The sequence below is a fragment of the Rhinoraja longicauda genome, chromosome 21 (genome assembly GCF_053455715.1).
Source record: "Rhinoraja longicauda isolate Sanriku21f chromosome 21, sRhiLon1.1, whole genome shotgun sequence".
In the NCBI taxonomy this organism is placed as follows: Eukaryota; Metazoa; Chordata; class Chondrichthyes; order Rajiformes; family Arhynchobatidae; genus Rhinoraja; species Rhinoraja longicauda.
In genome coordinates this window covers 35701285-35726194 of record NC_135973.1, presented here as the reverse complement: position 1 = coordinate 35726194, position 24910 = coordinate 35701285, and the positions used below count along the sequence as shown (strand labels likewise).

At 45.8% G+C, this 24910-nt stretch overlaps 1 protein-coding gene across 1 annotated transcript in view; it reads right to left on the bottom strand.

The window, feature by feature from the left end:
* The window catches only part of LOC144604144 (bMERB domain-containing protein 1-like), a 68864-nt gene that overhangs the window by 33201 nt on the left and 10753 nt on the right, over positions 1-24910 (bottom strand). The window contains exon 2 of the mRNA XM_078418331.1: positions 12561-12690. Within this exon, the coding sequence (XP_078274457.1) occupies positions 12561-12690 (130 nt within the window). The remainder of the gene's footprint in view (positions 1-12560; positions 12691-24910) is intronic.

The following is a 24910-nucleotide window of genomic DNA, read 5'->3' as shown; positions in this document are numbered from 1 at the left end:
GTAGGAATGGTGAATTTTTACCACCGCTTCGTCCCGGCGGCAGCTCGGATCATGCGCCCCCTTTTCCAATGCCTCGCGGGTAACCCCACCGAGCTCGTGTGGTCCCCTGCTGCCGACGCGGCTTTCGCAGCAGCCAAGCTGGCCCTCGCGAACGCCACCATGCTCGTCCACCCGCGCTCCTCTGCCCCCACCGCCCTCACCGTCGATGCCTTCGGCGTGGCGGTGGGGGGCGTCTTAGAACAGCAGGTTAACGGCCTCTGGCACCCTTTGGCGTTTTTCAGCCGCCAGCTCACTTGCCCCGAGATAGCTTACAGTGCCTTTGATCGGGAACTCCTGGCCCTCTACCTGGCGATCCGTCATTTTCGCTATTTTTTAGAGGGTCGCTTTTTCGTGGCTTTCACTGACCACAAGCCACTGACGTTTGCTTTTTTGAAGGTTTCCGATCCGTGGTCGGCCCGCCAGCAGAGACACCTCACTTTCGTTTCGGAATTTACCACCGACGTTCGGCACATTGCGGGAAAACTAAACGCCGTGGCGGATGCCCTGTCCAGACCGGCGGTTTCCCCGGTTGCCGAGGTAAGTTCCGGGGTGGATTTCCAGGAGCTCGCGGAGGCTCAGCGCCTGGAAGACACCCCCTCCCTGTACCCCCACACCACCTCGGGGTTGCGGTTGGCACAGGTAGCCTGTGGTCTCACTCGTACCAAACTCTGGTGCGATATTTCTCTGCCACGCGCCCGCCCGGTAGTGCCCACTTCCATGCGGCGCCAGGTTTTTGATACCATTCACGGCCTGGCACATCCGTCCATCCAGGCCACTTCGGCTCTGGTTGCAGCTCGCTTTGTCTGGCGGAGGCAGGTGGCCGCCTGATCCCGCTCCTGCATCCCTTGTTAAACCTCCAAGGTCCACCGGCACACTCGGCCCCCCGTCCAGCAGTTCACGGTCCCCGCAGTCAGATTCCTCCACATCCATGTGGATCTCGTCGGCCCGTTACCCCACTCCAGGGGCTACACCTACCTCCTCACGGTAGTCGAGCGGTTCACCCGGTGGCCAGAGGCGCTCCCGTTGTCCGACATCTCAGCAGTCTCCTGCGCTCGGGCTCTGGCACTAAATTGGATTGCCCGTTTCGGCGTCCCGGACGTCATCACTACCGACCGAGGCGCCCAATTCACCTCGTCCCTGTGGGTGGCTCTGACTCAGCTGTACGGGTCCCGATTACAGCAAACCACCGCCTATCACCCCCAGGCCAACGGGATGGTGGAACGGTTCCACAGGCAGCTTAAAGCGTCCCTCATTGCCCGCCTGTCCGGCCCCGACTGGGCCGACCAGCTCCCATGGGTTCTCCTGGGTATCCGCACGGCTCCGAAGCACGATCTCGGAGCTTCCTCGGCAGACCTGGTCTATGGCTCACCCCTGCGGGTACCAGGCGACGTTCTCCCTCAATGTTCTACCCTCCCTCCCTCCATGCCAGCACTCTTAGCTTCACTCCGAGCGCGGGTGGGGTCCCTGGCCCCGGTCCCTGCTTCTCGTCACGGGGATCCCCCTTCACACGTCCCGCCGGCTTTGGGCGACTGCGAGTTTGTGTTCCGACGCATCGATGCCCACCGTCCCCCGTTCCGGCCAGTTTACCAGGGTCCGTTCAGGGTTGTGAAGAAAGGCACAGTCACCTTCACGTTAGAAGTGGGCACACGACAAGAGGTCATCTCGGTGTCCCGCCTCAAGCCTGCCTATTTGGACCCAGACCAGCCCGTCACAGCGGCTCAACCTCCTCGCCAGGGCCCACCTCCGGCCGCGGCTCCCGTACAGCAGTTTTCCCCCTCGCTGCCCCCGTTCGGGACTCCTCTTCCCCCGGTCGCCTTGCCACTGCCGCCTCCGGCTCCGTCAGTTTCCCCTCCTCCCACGGTGCCGGCTTCCCCGTCCCCACCCCCGGTGGGGCCGCCCTCTCCTCTCTGCACCCGCTCCGGTCGGGTGGTCCGGGCACCTGCCCGGTACCGCACAGAGGGTTCTGGGGGGGGGGTCATGTAGGGGCACAGGGATTGGTCCAGACCATCGAACCCTCTGATTGGTAGAAGAGGTGAGGTGGTGCGCAGGTAAAGGTACCAGGCAGTCTGCTTTAGAACTCCGAGAGAGACAGTAAGATTTATGGTTGTTTGTCGTTTACAGCGTTGGTTTTGTCACGGGTGTTAGTCTGCTAATAAACGTCTACCTCAACGCACATCGCCTCACGACTCACCATAGTACCACTTTTCGATGTAACAATATGTGATACACAAAGTTGTTAAAGCCATCCTTGCTGTAGGTCAACTTCCTCCTCCCACAATGGAGATGTAAATGTAAGATAAGCCCTTTAGGCACTTTATTTACATATTAATAAAGTCTAAGACAATGCTTTTACACATTCATCCAGAATGGCCAAAAATAACCCAGCTGCATGAATTTTTCAGTGGGGTCAATGTCTCTTGCACAATGTCTCTTTCCACCTCAAAATTGTTATGTGTTCATCATCTTTTCTTCCAGAAGAGACATCTTCTTCCAGAAAGAACAAATAAAGCAATCTAAAAGGTATCATTTTAAAGGTGGTGCCACAAGGGATCCCAGCAGGAATGATGGTGGAACAGCAATGGCAGGAATTTCTGGGCATAATCCGGAAGATGCAGGATCATTTCATTCCAAAGAGGAAGAAAGATTCTAAGGGGAGTAGGAGGCAACCGTGGCTGACAAGGGAAGTTAGGGATGGAATAAAACTAAAAGAAAAGATGTATAACACAGCAAAGAGTAGCCTGAAGCCAGAGGATTGGGAAACTTTCATAGGACAACAGAAGGTAACAAAACGTGCAATATGGGCTGAAAAGATGAAGCTGGCCAAGAATATAAAGGAGGACAGTAAAGCTTCTTTAGATATGTTAAGAGAAAAAGATAAATGTGGGTCCCTTGAAGGCAGGCACAGGTGAAATTATTATGGGTAACAAGGAAATGGCAGAAGAGTTGAACAGGTACTTTGGATCTGTCTTCACTAAGGAAGACACAAACAATCTCCCAGATGTACTGGAGGACATAGAGGGACAGAGGAACAGAAATAAATTTGCATTAGGCAAGAAATTGTTTTGGGTAGACTGATGGGACTGAAGGTTGATAAATCCCCAGGGCCTGATGGTCTACATCCCAGGGTACTCAGGGAGGTGGCTCCAGAAATAGTGGACACATTGGTGATCATTTTCCAATGTTCAATAGATTCAGGATCAGTTCCTGTGGATTGGAGGATAGCTAATGTTATCCCACTTTTCAAGAAAGGAGCGAGAGAGGAAACTGGGAATTACAGACCAGTTAGCCTGACATCGGTGGTGGGGAAGATGCTGGAGTCAATTATTAAAGAGGTAATAACGGTGCATTTCGATAACAGTAAAAGGACAAGTCCAAGTCAGCATGGATTAATGAAAGGGAAATCATGCTTGACTAATCTTCTGGAATTTTTTGAGGATGTGACAAGTAAAATGGATGAAGGGGAGCCAGTGGATGTAGTGTATCTAGACTTTCAGAAAGCCTTTGATAATGTCCCACACGGGAGATTGGTGAGCAAAATTAGAGCACATGGTATTGGGGGTAGGGCGTTGACATGGATAGAGAATTGGTTGTCAGACAGGAAGCAAAGAGTAGGAGTAAACGGGTCCTTTTCAGAATGGCAGGCAGTGGCGAGTGGAGTGCTGCAAGGCTCGGTGTTGGGGCCGCAACTGTTTACCATATATATTAATGATTTGGATGAAGGAATTAGAAGTAACATTAGCAAGTTTGCAGATGACACAAAGCTGGGTGGCAGTGTGAACTTCAAAGAGCTGTTAGGGTATAAATGAGATGCTGGCAGTACAGATTCATCACTTATAACAGCATTTGCCTGAGTGATCTACCAGATCAAGATCTCATTTGTTGCACTGACCGACATGTAATAATCAAACCAAAGCAGTTAGGGGAAATGAGATATAGTGAGATATAGATATATGGGCTGTTGCTGCCTGACAGCGAATGCAGCGCCGGAGACCCGGGTTCCACCCAACTACGGATGCCATCTGTACGGAGTTTGTACGTTCTCCCTGTGACCCGTGTGGGTTTTCTCTGAGATCTTCAGTTTCCTCCCACACTCCAAAGACGTTCAGGTTTGTAGGTTAATTGGGTTGGTAAATGTAAAGGTTGTCCCTAGTGGGTGTAGGATAGTGTTAATGTGCGGGGATCGCTGGTCGGCGCGGACACGGTGAGCTGGCTGTATCTCTAAACTGAAAAACAAATAGTGATCGTGTACAGTGAAATGATCAAGCCAAACCTTAAAACATTTGAAATACCCAAAGACTAAATGAAATTGTGTTAACACAGAATGAAGTTATATACAATTGTAATATTTTCTCAGCAAACCAACGGCTTTATAAATCCCTCCTCGAGCCTGGAGTTGGCACAGTGATGATCCTGATTCAACTGTCTGCCAGTGACTGTTGACAGCTTTTTTCCGCCTTCTGCCAATTCCCCTTGGCAAGCAGGTTTGATGATGATTAGTGAGGAAGGAGCTGGCAGGAATGTCACTCTGGGAAAGGTTCTGATGCTGCTCGGGAGTTTGGTCATGCCAGCTGACAAGCTGCAGAAAGTTCTGACCACCGAGTCAGACAGCAGGAAGCATTCCAAACCATGTTACAAGAACAACAATGGGAATTAAAATTTAAATTCTCTTTCCACGCAGCTGGTAAACTTCCAGGATGATTTGCATCACGCAGTGGGAGCAGAGAGGATGGAATTTTAGTTTTGTTTAGTTTCGTTTAGAGATGCAGCGCGGAAACAGGCCCTTCGGCCCACCCAGCTGCGCCGATCAGCGATCCCCGCACATTAACGTTATCATGCACACACTAGGAACAATTCACAATTATACCAAGCCAATTAACCTACAAACCTGTACGTCTTTGGAGTGCGGGAGGAAACCGAAAATCTCGGAGAAAACCCACGCAGGTCACGGGGAGAATGTACAAACTCTGTACAGACAGCTCCCATGGTCAGGATTGAACCCGGGTCTCTGGCGCTGTAAGGCAGTAACTCTACCGCTGCGCCACCGTGCCACATATATTGCAGGACGAGTAGAAATCAGCAGATGCTGCTTCTTTTCTTTTGTTTTATCTGGGACATAGGACAATAAAACATTCTTAACTCTCTTGACTCTTATCATTATGTCTGTATTTGACACATGATATCTGAGAACAATCTTAAGCAATGTTCACAACTTCAAATGTGTTTTTAAATGGAATCTGTGTTTTGTTTGTGTGCTTTCATGCGTTATAATGTGCTTTGGCAATACCTTAAAATGGTTGATAGGAAATTTACATCTCATTTCACAGCCTTTGCCGTTTCCTTTCTCAATTAGGTTGTGTTCTGCTAATCGACTGTAGACCTTTACAGCTGGTGATATTTGGCAAAACACGTCACTTACAATCTGGACAATTGTTCAGCATTTTGATCTGTGTGGGGTTTCGTATTTCAAAGGCATTGTTCTGTGGAAACCAGAGGAGTTCCAATGATGATCAGACTTGAAACCGCTCATGTTTCCTGCCCTTCTCCATGGCAACAGGCTCCCGTTGGGGCAGGTCGGCACAGGGATTGTAACCGGATAGGGATTTTAAAGTACTCAAAAAAATCTATCCACTTTCACATGGAGATCATCTCCTATGTGCTGACCTTATCAATGCACAGAGGCAATTTGACGTTAAAAATCTTAGACTGGTGTGAATCCTTTATTTCAAAAAATATTAAAGCTCGAAGCCCACGTTGCTTATCTAATGAGGCTGTATTCAGTATAATGATGTAGTGCAGTAAGCCATTGACTCCCAGAAGAAGCGTGTCATAATAGTGACTATTAAACAAATTATTTCTAGATGAGTTTTTGGAAGGTAATACACATCTGTGGACATTTTGTGAACTGTGACACTTCTGTGAACTCACTACCCCAAACCGTCAGAGACTCCTCCTCACTCACCACATTCAAAACATCACTGAAGTCTCACCTCTTCAGCACTGCCTTCAACCACTGAAGGTCACCTCATCTTCTGTCTCCTTTCTCTGTTCGTTTACTTATTTATCTATTTATTCACTTCTCTATGTTCTAGAAATCCCTGTAAAGCGTCTTTGAGTGTTTGAAAAGCGCTATATAAATGTAATGCATTATTATTATTATTATTATTATTTTCATTGATGTTAAAATGAAAATTAAGTGGGTGGGCTGTGACCATTCGAGATTCAAGAGGAAAACTATCTTCTGTTCTCTCTACCGCTGATAATATTTGTCTCTAATAGTTTTCATAGGACTAGGATGAGAGGAGAAAGATTTAATAGGAACATGAGGAGCAAACCTTTCACACAGTCCATAGAAGGGCGGTCACGGTGGCGCAGCGGTAGAGTTGCTGCCTTACAGCGAATGCAGCGCCGGAGACCCAGGTTCGATCCCGACTACAGGTGCTGTCTGTATGGAGTTTGTACGTTCTCCTCGTGACCTGCGTGGGTTTTCTCCGAGATCTTCGGTTTCCTCCCACAATCCAAAGACGTACAGGTTTGTAGTTTAAATGGCTTGGTAAATGTAGAAGTTGTCCCTAGTGGGTGTAGGATGTTGTTAATGTGCGGGGATCGCTGGTCGGCGCGGACCAGTTGGGCGGAAGGGCCTGTTTCCGCGCTGTATCTTTAAACGAAACTGAACACAGTGGATGGTGGGTATATGGAATGAGCTGCCAGAGTTAGTAGTTGAGGCAAGTACTATCACATACTTTGCAGACATTTAGACAGATACATGGACAGGAAAGGTTTATATGGGCCAAATGGTTGCCTTTAGATCATAGAAGATAGAACAAGACAACAAAGGAAAAGTCTGACAGACGGGACTGGTGTAGATTGTGATTGGCGTGGGCAAGTTGGGCGGAAGGGCCAGTATGACTTTATGACTCTAATAACATGAGTGAGCAACATGACTATTCTGCGGTAGAAACATAGAAACATAGAAAAATAGGTGCAGGAGTGGGCCAATCAGCCCTTCAGGCCATTCAACATGATCATGGCTGATCATCCAAAATCAGTATCCCGTTCCTGCTTTCTCCCCATATCCCTTGATTCCGTTACCCCTAAGAGCTATATCTAACTCTCTCGTGAAAACATCCAGTGAATTGGACTCCGCTGCCTTCTGTGTTAGAGAATTCCACCGATTCATAACCCTCTGGGTGAATAGTTTTTCCTTATCTCAGTCCCGAATGGTCTACCCCTTATTAAACTGTGACCCCTGGTTCTGGACTCACCCAACATGGGGAACATTTTTCCTGTATCTAGCCTGTCCAATCGCTTAAGAATTTTTAATGTTTCTATAAGATCCCCTCGCATCCTTCTAAATTCCAGTGAATACAAGCCCAGTCGATCCATTCTTTCATCATATGTTAGTCCCGCCATCCCGGGAATTAACCAGATAATCTTTTAAACTGTAGCCAGTGAGTTTGATTTCACCGTTGCAGCACCTTTACTTAGATATTTGCTAAATTTAGATAGAATGATGGAATTGTCAAATATTATGGGAGCATAGGTTGTAGTTAAAGGATTAAATGAGATTTATGAGGGTTTTTTTTTTACAAAGAGGGTGATTGGTGCCTGGGATATGGTGCATTGGACATGGTGGAAGCAGATATGATAGCAATGTTTGATAGCAAGCAGGCAACTGAACCATCCTGACACCTCTAGAGAGCAGTGCTGAACGACTATCTACCTCATTGGTGATCTCTTGGACTATCTTTGATCGGACTTTACTAGCTTTATCGTGCGATATATGTTTATCATGTATCTGTACACTGTGAATGGTTCAATTGAAATCATGTTTTGTCTTTCTGCTGACTGGTTAGCACGCAACAAAAGCTTTTCACTGTACCTCGGTACACGTGACAATAAACTACACTGAAACTAAACTGAAACTAAACCTTCTCTCCCGAGATGCTGCCTGACCCGTTGAGTTACTCCAGCATTTTGTGTCTACCTTTGAAACTAAAACTGTTTATTATGCTTTTAGACAGACCCATGAACTGGCAGGGAATAGAGGAATATGGATGAGTTCAGATTGGCATCATGATCAGCACAGACATTGTGAGCCGGAGAGCATTTTCCTTTGTTGTCTTGTTCTATCTTCTATGATCTAAAGGCAACCAAATGTAATAGTTTGTCTTTGGACAGTTGCCGTAATTAATCAATTTCACGAGGGAAGATTAGCAACATCCCCTTACTTTCCCACCCCCTCCTCCTACATTCACACAGAAATACTCACAATTGTGGTTAAGTATGTTGAGGGGAACTACACACAGTTGACCATGTCCATCAAAGGCTAACATTTTGTGAACCAACTTTAGATAGTTCCTCTGTCCCTCTCTTCCCCTCCTCCTTCCCAGATCTCCCTCTATCTTCCTGTCTCCACCTATATCCTTCCTTTATCCCGCCCCCCTGACATCAGTCTGAAAAAGGGTCTCGACCTGAAACATCACCCATTCCTTCTCTCCCGAGATGCTGCCTGACCCGCTGAGTTACTCCAGCATTTTGTGAATAAAAGGCTAAAGATCGTAGCTAGCGAATAATTGACGATATCTGTTAGAGTAAACTGCACAGAATAAATTCATGGTCAATAATCCTAGCTCAACTTCTAATACCACCTTTTCCCATCTCCCAGTTCCCTACTTATGAGTGAACCCCATCTCCTATCTCTGCATTGGAATCTCCAGCCCTTATGTTGTACATTAAGCCAGTTCAAGGATTTAATCTGAAACTTCCGGTCCCTCTCACCAACAGTAAAATAGTCATCATTGTTTAGTGAATGGCGGTGGGGGGGGCAAGTCTAAGCTTTAAGGATTAACAAAAGGAACAAATTATGTTAAAAGCTTTAAATTTCCCTTGTTCAGTTCTGAAACCAAAGTTACTAAGGAAAATGTGAATCATTCTGTATAAAAAAAATAGATTTCCAGAATCAATTTGTTTAATGTAGATTGTGGCGCCAGGCCCGATCCTGACTACAGAGTTTGTACGTTTTCCCCCTTACCTGCATGGGTTTTCTCTGAGATTTTCAGTTTCCTCCCACACACCAAAGACTTGCAGGTTTGCAGGTTAATTGGCTTGGTATAAATGTAAATATAAAATTGCCCCTAGTACATGTAGGGTGGTGTTAATGTGTGGGGATCGCTGGTCGGTGTGGACTCTGTGGGCTGTTGCCACAATGTATCTCTAAACTAAAGTAAACTAAAAAACTAGTTTCCATATTTATTTACAACACCAGAAGCCATTCAGCCCATTGCTTCCGTGTCAGCTCTGGAGCAATCCCATCAGTCCCATCTCTCCAATTATTTCCCTATAAACTATTCTCACTCTTGTACCACCACCTTCTCTGCCCCACCCCCAGCTTTCTCTATCACCTGCCTACAGGGGGATAATGTACAGCAGCTACTTAATGCACCAGGATGTCTTCGGGAAGTCAGCAGAAACGGGAAAACCCAGAGGAAGCCCCCATGGTCATGGGGAGAACATGCAAACTCTGCAGAGACAGCATTGGAGGTCAGTGTCAAAACATTCTCACAGTAGCTGTGTGGTAACTAGGGTTGCTAACTATCTCACTCCCAAATACAGGACAAGGTGACGTCATCACCCCACGCCCCACGTGACCTCACCCAGCCAGCGGCCACGTGCTCCCGCTCCACCATTGGCGGTCGCCCGGGCCGGGAGGTGGGTTGCTACGCAACTTCCGTTAGGCGGCGCCCGGGCCTCCGGGCCTAGACTGTCCAGAGCTAAAATGTCGGAAACTTAGAGTGTCGGGGCCTACAGTGTCGGGGAGTACAGCGTCAAGGCCTAAACTGTCGGGACCTACAGCATCGGGACTTACAGTGTCGGGGCCTACAGTGTCGGGGCCTATAGCGTTGGGGCCTACAGTGTTGGGGCCTACAGTGTTGGGGCCTATAGCATCGGGGCCTACAGCGTCGGGGCCTACAGCACCCCCCCGGGCCTACAGTGTCGGGGCCTACAGTGTTGGGGCCAACAGTGTTGGGGCCTACAGTGTTGGGGCCTACAGTGTTGGGGCCTACAGTGTTGGGGCCTACAGTGTCCGGCCCTACAGTGTCGGGGCCTACAGTGTCGGGGCCTACAGTGTCGGGGCCTACAGTGTCCGGGCCTACAGTGTCGGGGCCTACAATGTCCGGGCCTACAGTGTCGGGGCCTACAGTGTCGGGGCCTACAGTGTCGGGGCCTACAGTGTCGAGGCCTACAGTGTCGGGGCCTACAGTGTCGGGGCCTACAGCGTCGGGGCCTACAGTGTCGGGGCCTACAGCGTCGGGGCCTACAGTGTCGGGGCCTACAGCGCCCCCCCGGGCCTAATACGTGATAAGGGCAGTGGGACAAACCAATTTAGCCCAAAATACGGGATGTGCCGGAAAATACGGGACAGTTGGCAACCCTAGTGGTAACAGTTCTATCCACTGCCATCCCATCATGCCATCTCAGCTATCTGTTTTTATGGGAAGAGACAGAAATCAAATATATTTTATCCCTATCCTATAACGCCATCCTTTTATCAAATAATAAAATATACAAAATGCAGCAATAGCCCCAATGTTGTTTTGAAATGAGCAGTAAATGCTGAATATATTCTTATTATCTCAGTGTAAAGGAAGCTGTAACTCCTCAGTTTTATTTTGTGATAATGCTCCTCATTGAATCATTGAAAGATACAACATTGAAACAGGCCCTTTGGCCAACTGAGTCCATGCTGACAATCAATCACCATCCCACTCAAAATCTATATCATCCTACTTTCCCATCAATTCATCCACACTTCAGAGGTAATTGACAACGGCCAATTAACCTGTAAACATCTATGGGATGTGGAAGGAAACCAGAGCACCCGGAGAAACCCCACATTGAATGCAACTGGATCGGTTTAACAGTAAATCTGCTGCAGCCAAGCTGTTACCTTTCCTTTCTCTCTTGTGTGTCTATAGGCCTGACAAAGTTAACTAATAAGGATCTTATTTAACTTAAGTTAACTCACAAGGAATTTATTTAACACTAAATAATCATCTATGAGATTAAAGGTGCATAATTTAAAACAAGCTATTTCACATACTGAATCATAGTGGAGGTTGGCACACATCAGCAGACAAAGTGATCGCGTTTAAATTGAATATTTATGACCAAAATGATTACTACATTGATCTTTTTTAAAGTGTAGTTTTAAGTTCCCATCTAAGTAAAGATTTGGAATTCTATATTACATTTTACACGTGTTTAGTTTTCCTTGTCTCACTCTAATGAAGTGGCAGCACGGTGGCGCATGCGGTAGAGTTGCTGCCTTACAGCACTTGCAGCGCCGGAGACCCGGGTTCGATCCTGACTATGGGTGCTGTATGTACAGAGTTTGTACGTTCTCCCCGTGACCGTGTGGGTTTTCTCCGAGATCTTTGGTTTCCTCCACACTCCAAAGACATACAGGTTTGTAGGTTAATTGTCTTGGTACAAGTGTAAATTGTCCCTAGTGTGTGTAGGTAAGATAGTGTTTATATGCGGGGGATTGCTGGTCAGTGCGGTCTCGGTAGGCTCGATGTATCTCTAAACTAAACTAAACTGAATGCCTCATCTCCATTCAGCAATGAGTAAACCATCACACAAGAGTTGTAGCCAAACTCAGTCTGAAGAAGGTTCTCGACTCGAAACGTCACCCATTCCTTCTCCCCAGAGATGCTGCCTGTCCCGCTCAGTTACTCCTGCATTTTGTGCCTATCTTCAGTGTAAACCAGCATCTACAGGTCCTTCTTACAGGTAAACGTTACTCCACCTGTGAACCAATGTTCCAGAATTGCTGATCATAAGATTAGAAGATCAGTCTGAAGAAGGGTCTCGACCCAAAACGTCACCCATTCCTTCTCTCCCGAGATGCTGCCTGACCTGCTGAGTTACTCCAGCATTTTGTGAATAAATACCTTCGATTTGTACCAACATCTGCAGTTATCTTCTTATAAGATCAGAAGATCCAGACAAGCCTTTCACTATTCATTACATTTCAATGAGGTCCCCCTCATTCTTCTAAACTCCAGTGACTACAAGCCCAGTGTCATCAAACGCTCATCATATGTTCACCTACTCATTCCTGTAAACCTCCTCTGGACCCTCTCAAATTTTAACCAATTGCACAATAAAATTAAAAAGCAATAATTGCTCCTGAACTGAACCAAAAATTAAAAAAAATATGATTAAGATGTTCTTCTCATTCCCCTCCCCTTCCCAGTTCTCCCACTAATCTTCCTGCCTCCTACTATATCCTATCTTTGTCAAGCATCCAGAGACCCGCTGAGTTAATCCAGCATTTTGTGTCTATCTTCGATTTAAACCAGCATCTGCAGTTTTCTTTCCTACACAACATAATAATACTTACTTCTCCATTTTGATTATTTTCCATTATCAAGAACCAACAGTTGTAGTTCCAACATCTATAGAAATAATTCATTGAACAGAGTTTGATGGTGAGAGTTTGCTAGCCAAGTACCTACATAAATCTGAGCTCGGATTCCCTCCGGACTAGCACCTCCCGAAGACGCTGGATCCGTGCCATTTCCATTTCAATTTCATCCGGAGTTGCAGTCAAATCATCCATGGAGATGATGTCAAGCTGATCAGCAACTGTGGAGAGAAACCAAAACCGCAATAAACAAACTGAAAATTACAGGTTTCAGCCTTGTTCAAGAATCCAAACAATCTCTGCTGTGGCTTTATTGAGTGACTCAAAACCAAATGTCTCCAATTTGCATGTAATTAGTTTCTAACAGCACATTCTATTTTGATTAATCAGTGCCATTCTTTTGAAAAATACAAATCATTATTTGAATGAGATAATCATGTTCTTGCGCCATTAGACTCTAAATTTTTAATTAATTATAACGGCTATATTTCCAGGTTCAGGAACCACAGTTAATGTCCTCACCCCGTCCAATGATACTGCCACTATCTTCTACTGAGAACAGAAGCATTAGGCTGTACTGCTGTCAACCAGGGACTAAGATGGGAAGATACTTCTTCGTTCAGTGTTTTAGAATTTTCTATACATGTGAGAAGTTTAGTCATTATCAAGGTGAAGTGGAGTGAAGGATGTAAGGAGAATAATCTGGGTAAGATCATGTGTCAGTGTCTGTGTGCGCATAGCTGGGTGCATTAGTGTTGCTTATGCTCAGGTCCACATGTGCATTTGTGTTCGATGTTTGTGCTGTGCCTGGCCTACGATCAACACTTGCTAAACACTTTAATTCTCCTTCCCATTCCCACGCTGTCTTAGGTCTCCTCCATTGTCAGAGTGCGACTAAATGCAAATTGGAGGAACAGCATCTCATATTTCGCTTGGGCAGCTTACAGCCCAGTGGTAATAATATTGATTTCTCTAACTTCAGGTAGCCCCAACATTCCCTCTCTCTCCATCCCTCCCCTACCCAAGTCACACTAGCTTCTCGTTTTCACTCAACAAACAGCTAACAAAGTCCTGTTTCCTTTATCATCGTTACTTTTTTACATACAGTATCTTTAATTCATTGTTTTTTATCTCTATACATGATCGTCTATATCTCTCATTTCCCTAATCCCTAACCAGTCTGAAGAAGGGTCTCGACCCGAAACATCACCCATTCCTTCTCTCGAGAGATGCTGCCTGTCCCGCTGGGTTACTCCAGCTTTTTGTGTCTATCTACGATCAATCAAACTACTTGCCACTAAGACTTTGTTCTGTCAAGTCCATGTGGTGCAACTCCGTGTTAAGAGTCCAGTACAAACATCTCTCATCCCTCAGAACTGGAACCGATGCAGATTATCCACAATCCCAACAAATTGCCCCAGAGTAAGAAGCCACTGTGTGTTTATCGAAAGAAGATGGTGCATGAGTTTTACTAAAACTTATTTCCTCTTAAGTGCATCTGAGGTCCAATATAGAATATTCTCCTAGTGTTTACATCGACACCTTCTGGGGACTGCAGGGAGGAGAGGCATGTGATTTCTGACCACCCCCTGTTCTAAACTTAACTGAATATTTAGGAAAAGCACCAAAGCCCCCTGATTGTCTATGAAGCCAATTTTTCCATCAACATGCTAACTGTGTTGAATACAGAAACTTTGCAATGTGGTAATAAGAGCTCGGACAGCTAGGCTCAGTGTAATTTATTGCCCCAAAATCACTGTATAAAGAGGCAAAATTAAATAACGTTCCATGGCATTGTTAGGTTTTAGTCAAACTGGTTTCTCTAATATTGTGAAGGTGACTGTCTGGGGCTTCTCACCTGCCTCAGATTCACAATTGATGCCCGATTGATTCACAAAATTCGTTTAATTTTTAATTTTTCAGTCATGGGTCTATGAACATTGCAGTATGACCTCAGTGTTTGACATGGAGCCCGATTGTAGATTGAAGTTTAATTAAGAGGTCATTCTTCCATTCACTAAAATTCTCCTGAGACTGAGGAGAGGAGATGAGAATCTCACTTCAGTTTCTCTGCCCTGGAGCCCAATTCCCCACTGCTCCATGTGCTGCATTTTCCAATCTCTAGCAGCATCAAAGCCAGCAGCAGCGGACAAATTAACAGCATCCCTCCCTGATCTCACTGCAGGATATTTCCGGACCGTTTCCTCTCGGGTGCTGAGTTTAGACTTTTAGTTTAGTTTAGTTTATTACTGTCACGTGTACAGTGAAAAGATTTCACTGTCACGGTACAGTGAAAAGATTATTACTGCCATGGTACAGTGAAAAGATTTTGTTTGCATGCTATCCAGTCAAAGAAAAGACTATATGATTACAATCAAGTTGTCTGCAGAAAAAAGATAAAGGGTACAACATTTAATGCAAGCTAAATCCGGATAAAAGATTGTTCAAAGGTCTCCAATGAGGTAGATGGGAGTTCAGAACTGCACGCGAGCTGATGAGAGGACCGTTCAGTTGACTGATAACGGCTGGGAAGAAACGGTCCTGGTATGCGTTCTCACACCTCTGTATCTCTTGCCTGATGGGGAGGGGAGATGAGGGAGTGACCGGGGTGAGACTAGTCCTTGATTATGCTGGCGGCCTTTCCGAGGCAACGTGAAGAGTAGATGAAGTCAATGGAAGGGAGGTTAATTTGCGTGATGGTCTGGGCATCATCCACAAATCTGCAATCTCAGCGGGTCAGGCAGCATCTCTGCAGAGAAGGAATGGGTGACGTTTCCGTTCAAGACCCTTCTTCAGACTGACCCGACCCTGGTCTTGACCCGAAACGTCACCCATTCCTTCTCTCCAGAGATACTGCCTGACCCGCTGAGTTACTCCAGCATTTTGTGTCTACCTTCGATTTAAACCATCATCTGCAGTTTTCTTTCCCACTCTACAATCTCTTGCGGTTTTGGATGGAGCTATTCCCAAACAATTCTGTGATGCTTCCCGATAAAATGCTTTCTACAATGTAGAACAATAGTTCTACAACTATATTCACAAATATAGACATTTGTGAAAGTTGTTGGGGACATGTCGAACTTCCTCAGCCTTCTAAGCAAGTAGAGGCATTGCTGTGCTTTCTTGGCCTTAGATTTGATGTGGCTGGTGCAGAACAAATTGCTGGTGCTATTTATTCCAGGAACTTGGAACTATTTTGGCACCCTCAATGTTTACCAGGGTTTGTGAACTGACTTCAGGAAGCGACGTAATCGCAATCTCCTTTGACTTGCTGACCCTGAGGGACGGGGTGTTGGCTTGGCACCAGATTATGAGGTTCTTAATCTCATCACTGTACTCCAGCTCATTGTTATTTATACGCGGCCCACTACAGTGGTGTTGACTGCAAATTTGTACATTGAGTTGATTTGCTATATTGCTGCACAGTCATGAGTGCATGAGGAGTATAGTCGGGGATTGAGAATGCATCCTTGTGGGGCAGCAGTGTGGAGGAGTGTTGTAGAGGATGATGTATCACATATCCTCACTGACTGTGGCCTGTTGGTCAGGAAGTGCAGGGTCCGGTTGCAGGGGAGAGCGCTAGCTCCAAGTTCCACAAGTTTGGAGATGAGCTTGGCTGAGATAAAGGTATTGGAAGCAGGGCTGGAGCTTTTGCAACCATTCATTTCACCAATTATGGCATTTCTAAAACTCCTCGAAACCCATTATTATTCATGGAATTTCAAAACTTACATTTAGTGCTGGAATGATCACCTTAAGATGGATAGATCTGTTAACCCTGCCTCACCACTGGGAGATTCAAGTCTACACCAGTACACAAGCTGGCTTGAGTCTTTAGTAAAGTACTGAGGGAGTGCTGCTTTGGTTGAATGTACCCTATTTGGATTAGATTACAAAGAGTGGGTTTGGTCTGGAAATAGCTTGGATCGGAAGGGGACATTAATTTAGTGGGTGTTTTCAGCAGTTTAAAGGGACATGGGCCAAATGCAGCCCAATCGGACTAGCTTAGGTACCAACCTGGTTGGCATGGACAAGTAAGATTGACTCCGTGATCTACGGCTCCATGCCTCTAGTTTACTTGAGCTCCAGTTGTTATGTAATTTTATAACACACTAGACAAAGTGGACCCGTTGGGCCCAAACCTCTCCTGTATTGGTGCAGCACCCTGTCCTCCCCCTCCCCTCTTTCCTCAACCCCCCATCCCTCTCCCTTCTCCCCCACTCCCCCTTCCCCCTCCCTCCTCCCTCCTCCCCTCCCCTCCTTTTAAACTTTAAAATGTGAATAGCTTTAAAAATATAACACCGATTTCAATAAAATTACTTGCATTATCACTAAAGTGACAATGGTGAGTAAGGTGGGCCTAAAATTGTTGTTCAATCACAAACAAGATAACAAACGAGAGTTTTAGTATATAGATGTGAACCAAGTTCATCGTTTATCTTTACAATTCTGCTTTATTGATATTGCATGGCAAAGCACGTAAAGATGCTCCACAACGTGATTTGACTTCTCCAATGTTCAGGTCAATTCAGATGGAGCACCTGTACATTATTGTAAGAGGCAGAAAATCATTGACAAAGTGGCTATTATTCTCTGATAAGCCATCGCCACTTACTCTAATGTTGTGGTGCCTCAAAGCTTTGCCATGTAAGTATATTGAAAAGGGATAGAAATTAGCCAATGCCTTTAGCAACTTCTCCACCTCACCCCCATGTTTAAGGTATACCACATCTATCTGTTGCCCGTCGGCTCCAGCTTTGCGCAATGCCTGCAACTGCATTTGTCTATAGAACAACAGGACGAGGTCTTGGAAATAATTTATTAGAAGCAATGTTTCTGAGGCATTCTGAGATCGCAACGTGATGACACACATGCAAAAAACTTTTTCACCCAGAGAGTTGTGAATTTGTGGAATTCTCTGCCACAGAAGGCAATGGAGGCCAATTCACTGGATGAATTTAAAAGAGTTAGATAGAGCTCTAGGGGCTAGTGGAATTAAGGGAAATGAGGAGAAGGCAGGCACGGGTTACTGATTGTGGATGATCAGCCATGATCACAATGAATGCCGGCTCGAAGGACCAAATGGCCTCCTCCTGCACCTATTTTCTATGTTTCTATGTTTCTATCGCTGGACCTGGCATGGGATACTTTGTAACTTTGTCAGCGCCCTTTACATGGCGACCGTTTGCATACCTTGGGTATGTAAGCAAAGGATTTCTCTGTGACTTGTCACATGTGACAACAAAGTACTCAATTTAATGCAATGCCTGCAGCTGTAATTGCCTCTTTATGTTGCAAATGCTTGCCTTAATGGAATCACTGTATAAAAAACAAAGACAGCGCTAACTGGTGATGAACACTTCAGCAGCTCCAAATGTAAAATGGTGTTGCCAATTAAACGCAAAATGAAGCAGTGTACATTTATTTCAACACTAACAAAATAATCAGACAATTTAAATGTAAAATCTACATCAATATAGCAGTCAATAAAAAATTTGGTTGAAAAGTGAAAATAATTCTATTTGGCAAGCAAGGTAAACAATTTCAAAGCTGACATTAAAAGTATAATTTTTAGCCTTAAGATATTTTATAATGTATTAACGTTATAGATATTAAATTACAAAATATCTTCAGGCAAAAATTTATACTTTTAATGTCAGCTTTGAAATCGTTTACCTTGCTTGTGAAATAAAATTATTTTCACTTTTGATCTCAATTCTTTGTTCATTGCTGTTCCTTAAATATTAAGTTTATATAAAACTTGTATTGTATTTGGAACAAAATGTTAATAAAAACCAAGCTTGGAAGACAATAACAAAACAAACAGAAAGCAGATCCAACCCTCAACGTGTAACATGTTCAAAGAACAATGAAAAACAAGAATTAATATTATCCTTGACAGTATGTAGGATTTTTGTGTAAATGTAAACAATGAAATAATTGAGTGAAATAAACTTTTGAAATACCAAGTATGATTTTATAAATCTAATGTGATAAACACAATGAATAGTTGTGTAGGAAGGAAATGCAGATGCTGGTTTAAACCGAAGATAGACACAAAAAGCTAGAATAACTCAGCGGGTCAGACAGCATCTCTGGAGAAAAACGTCGCCTATTCCTTTTCTCCAGAGATGCTGTCTGGCCCGCTGAGTTACTCCAGCTTTTTGTGTCCATCCACAATGAATAGTTAATCATTTTTCCTTTGAAAGTCATCTTTGAAATCTGGATGTTTGATTTGGTCAAATAATCTATTTTGATTTCAGCTGGTGTGAATATTGGCCAAATCATGGGTTTACCATTCTACCACCTTTAACATTCTACCACCTGTTTAGTTGCATCCACCCAAGAGAATAAAAAGGGCCAGAATTAAACATCACAAACAAAAGCTCTCTTGATAGAATTTCAGCCAAAATGTTTGAGTTCAAGAGATGTTTAAACATAAACCCACCTGCCTCGGATAGAGGGCAGGAATTCTATCAAACAAGTGAGAAATGACAAAGGACAGGTAAAAATAGTCGAAGTGTAGAGCAGCTATCATCGAGCTGAGGTCCTGGTCACCTCATTCAGGAAGAATATGGAGGCTTCGAGAAGGATGCACAAGAAGCTGCCTGGATTAGAGAATATTACTATAAGGAGAGGTTGCATAAACTCTGCAGCATCAGAGGCTGAAGCGAGACCTGACAGAAGTTTAGATAATGATGAGAGGCTTTTATAGGGTCAGAGTTTTGGCCTCAAGAGTAAAAATGTCAGATATAGAGTACATAGTTTTAAGGTGAAAGGAGATGTGCAAGGCATGTTTTTGCAACAAAGAATGATGGGTGTTTGGAACACGCACAGCCAAGGAGGGGGATATGCCTCTTAAACGATAGTGACATTTAAGAGGCATTTAGATAGATATATGAACATGCAGGGAATGGAGGGACATGAATCAAAGTGCAAGTAGAGGGGATTAATTAAATTTGGCATCTTGGTCAGCACCGGCATTGTTCCTGTGCTGTTCCACGCCACTCGTTGTACGGACGAACCGGTTTAACATGCTCAGCAGACTATTCTAAAACCGTGTTACATTAGTAACATCTATGTGCTTTCTAATTGTCCACTTTAGTTACTTATTTCCAATTCATTTCCATTACTTTGTTATGTAATACACAATCCATCTTATTTTGTGTAAGAAGGAACTGCAGATGCTGGTTTAAACTGAAGATAGACTGGTCTGAAGAAGGGTCTCGACCCGAAATGTCACCCATTCCTTCTCTCCAGAGATGCTGCCTGTCCCGCTGAGTTACTCCAGCATTTTGTATCCATCTTATTTTGTTGGCTTTCAAACATCTGGAAGTAATGAGTATTATTAAGTGAAGCCTTATTATTTAGCTGTGACCGTAAGTGCACTATGATATTTAATTATTGTTGACTTGTGTTCTTTAAACATTCACTCATGTTCTATATTTAAGCTGGTTGACTTCTCTGTTGGTTTTGTCTATCAATTGTCAGCACAATCATGTCTCATGCTTCTGGCACCAAAATTACAAGCACATAACCAGTTTTATGTTTCTTTATAATTGACATTTTTTTTTAGATGTATTTACATAGAAACATAGAAAATAGGTGCAGGAGGAGGCCATTTGGCCGTTCGAGCCAGCACCGCCATTCATTGTGAGCATGGCTGATCATCCCCAATCAGTACCCTGTGCCTGCCTTCTCCCCATATCCCTTGATTCCATTAGCCCCTAGAGCTCCATCTAACTCTCTTTTAAATTCATCCAGCGAATTGGCCTCCACTGCCCTCTGTGGCAGAGAATTCCACAAATTTACACCATTCCAAATGAGTAGTGCAGTGGTGCTGCAGAGAATTGGGCTGTTTATCAGCTCTTGGCATGAACTCTGCTGCATGTTCTCCTATGGGTTTGGCTGGGTGCTTCAGTCTCCTCCCACATCCCAACGGCAAGAGGGTTACTTGGTTAATTGTTTACTGTAAATTGCTCCTCGTGTAGGTGGGTGGTCAGAGAATTAGAGGGGGTGGGGGGAGGGGTTGGTGAATAGGTATTCAAGAGAGAACCAGGAAATAATCATTATCAGTATTGGTTTATTATTGTTATGTACACCAAGGTACAGTGAACAGATTTTGTTTGTGGCTATCCAGTCAAATTAAATCATCTATCTATATAATACTAAAACTCTGCGGTCCAACATTCCGTATGTATGTATGTATATGTGTATGTACGGAAGATTACTTACAAACCCTACTCCTCCTAGACGGTACACCAAAGCGCTACGATTTTTGTACCGCCGTATTCACCATTAACCTGGGCAACTATTGTAAGTACTTTCGTTCAAATTGAAGCTACCTTTTTAAAGCTAGAGAGATATTAAAGTTTAAATTTTCATTTCTAACCCTTTTCTTCAAGGGGCTACATTTGTTTCCAAAAGTTTACAGAAAAGGATTTAGTTTTCAGCAAGGATTTAGTTTTCAGCTTGTGACGGCGGCTACATTGTTTCGAAAAGCTTCCAAGAAGTCTTTTTTGTTATTGCAAGTCAAGTCAAGTCAAGTCAAGTCACTTTTATTTGTATAGCACATTTAAAAACAACCCACGTTGACCAAAGTACTGCACATCTGATTAGGAAAAAAACCCAAAACATCTGATTAGGAAAAAAAAAAAAAAAAGAAGGCTATAGTGGTCACTTGACATACACAGATCAGGAGGACAGAGTAAGAGTGGGGCTGGGGGAGGAGAGAATGGGGGGTGTGGGGACGGGCCCAACGGGCCCTCCCCAACGGGCACACTTGGAGAGTAAGAGTGGGGCTGGGGGAGGAGAGAATGGGGGGTGTGGGGACGGGCCCAACGGGCCCTCTTTTCCGGGCCCAACGGGCACACTTGGAGAGTAAGAGTGGGGCTGGGGGAGTGAGAATGGGGGGTGTGGGGACGGGCCCAACGGGCCCTCTTTTCTAGTCTATCTATATACTACTAAAACTCTGCGGTCCAACATTCCGTATGTATATGTGTATGTACGCAAAGATTCCGAAGAGTTTCTGTCCATAACTTACAAACCCTACTCTCCCAGACGGTACACCAAAGCGCTACGATTTTTGTACCGCCATATTCACCATTAACCTGGGCAACTATTGTAAGTACTTTCGTTCAAATTGAAGCTACCTTTTTAAAGCTAGAGAGATATTAAAGTTTAAATTTTCATTTCTAACACTTTTCTTGAAGGGGCCAAACCCTACTCCTCCCAGACGGTACACCAAAGCGCTACGATTTTTGTACCGCCGTATTCACCATTAACATGGGCAACTATTGTAAGTACTTTCGTTCAAATTGAAGCTACCTTTTTAAAGCTAGAGAGATATTAAAGTTTAAATTTTTCATTTCTAACCCTTTTCTTGAAGGGCTTCAGCGCGTGATGTCACAATGGCACCCGTGCACCAATGAGAGATCAGCTCGCGATGGACAAGCGGCTGCTATTGGGTGTTTACTACTTTAAATTTACATAATTTTTTTTCTGACCTTTTTTTTCAAGGTCTTCAGCTTGTGACGTCACAATGCTTGTGTGAGATGGTTGCAACATTGTTGCGAAAAGCAACTGCCAGTTTTTTAAAGTTGTGCGAGTCACTTAACATACACAGATCAGCATGGGGCCCCTATTCCCTCCCTCCCCCCCCTTCCCCCCTCAACCCCTTCCTCCCCACTCCTTCCCACCTCCACCCCCCTCCCTCCCCCCCTTCCCCCCTCCCCTCCCCCCTCCCTCCCCCTCCACACCTCCCTCCCTCCCCCTTCCCTCCCTCCCCTCCTCCCGGTTACAATGGAAACCCTACGAGGACGGGCCCAACGGGGAAAGAGGGGTACTGGGAAAAGGGGAGGTCCCCCTCACTCCCCCCTTCCCCATCCCATCCCCCCTCCCTCCCCTCTCCCGCCCCCTTCCCCCCTCCCCTTCCCCCCTCCCTCCCCTCCTCCCTCCACACCTCCCTCCTCCCTCCCTCCCCTTCCCTCCCTCCCATCCTCCCAATGCTTGTGTGAGATGGTTGCAACATTGTTTTGAAAAGCAGCTGACAGAAGCACTAAGTAGCCGCGAATGTTTCAAAACCAGCACTTAACTGCGAATGTTTTTTTAAAAAGCACTTAACCGCGAATGTTTCAAAACAAGCAATTAAAAAGCACTTTTTTTTTTTTAAGTATTTTTTTATTCCAAGAGAATGGGGAGGGTCTGAGAATGGGGACTGGGGAGGGGGACAACAGGGGTCGTTGCGGTGGGGGCTTGGTGGTGGGGGAAAGAGGGGTACTGGGAAAAGGGGAGGTCCCACTTCCCCCCTCAACCTCTTCATCCCCCCTCCTTCCCACCTCCATCCCCACTCTCTCCCCCTTCAATCCCAACCTCCATCACCACTCAGCCCCTAACTCACCCGTCCCTCTTTCCCTCCATCCGACCCTCCCCCACTCCCTCCCCCCCTCCCTCCAGCCTTCCACCCCTCTCCCCCTCCCCCCTCCTTCCACCCTCCCTCCCCCCCTCCCGGTTACAATGGAAACCCTACGGGGACGGGCCCAACGGGGAAAGAGGGGTACTGGGAAAAGGGGAGGTCCCCCTCCCTCCCCCCTTCCCCCTCCCCTCCCCCCTCCCCTCTCCCTCCCCCTCCCTCCCCCTCCCCCCTACCCCCCTCCCTCCCCCTCCCCCCTACCCCCCTCCCTCCCCTCCCCCCTCCCTCCCCTCTCCCCTCCCTCCCCTCCCCTCCTCCCTCCACACCTCCCTCCTCCCTCCCTCCCCCTTCCCGCCCTCCCCTCCTCCCGGTTACAATGGAAACCCTACGAGGACGGGCCCAACGGGGAAAGAGGGGTACTGGGAAAAGGGGAGGTCCCCCTCCCTCCCTCCCCCCTACCAACCTCCCTCCCCTCTCCCTCCCCCCCTACCCTCCTCCCTTCCCCCCTCCCCCCTCCCATCCCCCCCTCTCCCCCCTCCCTCACCCCTACCCCCCTCCCTCCCCTCTCCCTCCCCCCTCCCCCCCTCCCCTCCCCCCTCCCTCCCCCCTCCCTCCCCTCCTCCCTCCCCCTTCCCTCCCCCAACCCTCCCCCTTTCCTCCCATCCCGGTTACAATGGAAACCCTACGAGGACGGGCCCAACGGGCCCACTCGGTCTAGTATAATACTAAAACTCTGCGGTCCAACATTCCGTATGTATGTATGTATATGTGTATGTACGGAAGATTACTTACAAACCCTACTCCTCCTAGACGGTACACCAAAGCGCTACGATTTTTGTACCGCCGTATTCACCATTAACCTGGGCAACTATTGTAAGTACTTTCGTTCAAATTGAAGCTACCTTTTTAAAGCTAGAGAGATATTAAAGTTTAAATTTTTCATTTCTAACCCTTTTCTTCAAGGGGCTACATTTGTTTCCAAAAGTTTCCAGAAAAGGATTTAGTTTTCAGCAAGGATTTAGTTTTCAGCTTGTGACGGCTACATTGTTTCGAAAAGCTTCCAAGAAGTCTTTTTTGTTATTGCAAGTCAAGTCAAGTCAAGTCAGTTTTATTTGTATAGCACATTTAAAAACAACCCACGTTGACCAAAGTACTGCACATCTGATTAGGAAAAAACAAACAAACATCTGATTAGGGAAAAAAAAAAAGAATGAAGGCTATAGTGGTCACTTGACATACACAGATCAGGAGGACGGGCCCAACGGGCACACTTGGAGAGTAAGAGTGGGGCTGGGGGAGGAGAGAATGGGGGGTGTGGGGACGGGCCCAACGGGCCCTCTTTTCCGGGCCCAACGGGCACACTTGGAGAGTAAGAGTGGGGCTGGGGGAGTGAGAATGGGGGGTGTGGGGACGGGCCCAACGGGCCCTCTTTTCTAGTATAATACTAAAACTCTGCGGTCCAACATTCCGTATGTATGTATGTATATGTGTATGTACGGAAGATTACTTACAAACCCTACTCCTCCTAGACGGTACACCAAAGCGCTACGATTTTTGTACCGCCGTATTCACCATTAACCTGGGCAACTATTGTAAGTACTTTCGTTCAAATTGAAGCTACCTTTTTAAAGCTAGAGAGATATTAAAGTTTAAATTTTTCATTTCTAACCCTTTTCTTCAAGGGGCTACATTTGTTTCCAAAAGTTTCCAGAAAAGGATTTAGTTTTCAGCAAGGATTTAGTTTTCAGCTTGTGACGGCGGCTACATTGTTTCGAAAAGCTTCCAAGAAGTCTTTTTTGTTATTGCAAGTCAAGTCAAGTCAAGTCAAGTCACTTTTATTTGTATAGCACATTTAAAAACAACCCACGTTGACCAAAGTACTGCACATCTGATTAGGAAAAAAAAAAAAAACATCTGATTAGGAAAAAAAAAAAAACGGGCACACTTGGAGAGTAAGAGTGGGGCTGGGGGAGGAGAGAATGGGGGGTGTGGGGACGGGCCCAACGGGCCCTCCCCAACGGGCACACTTG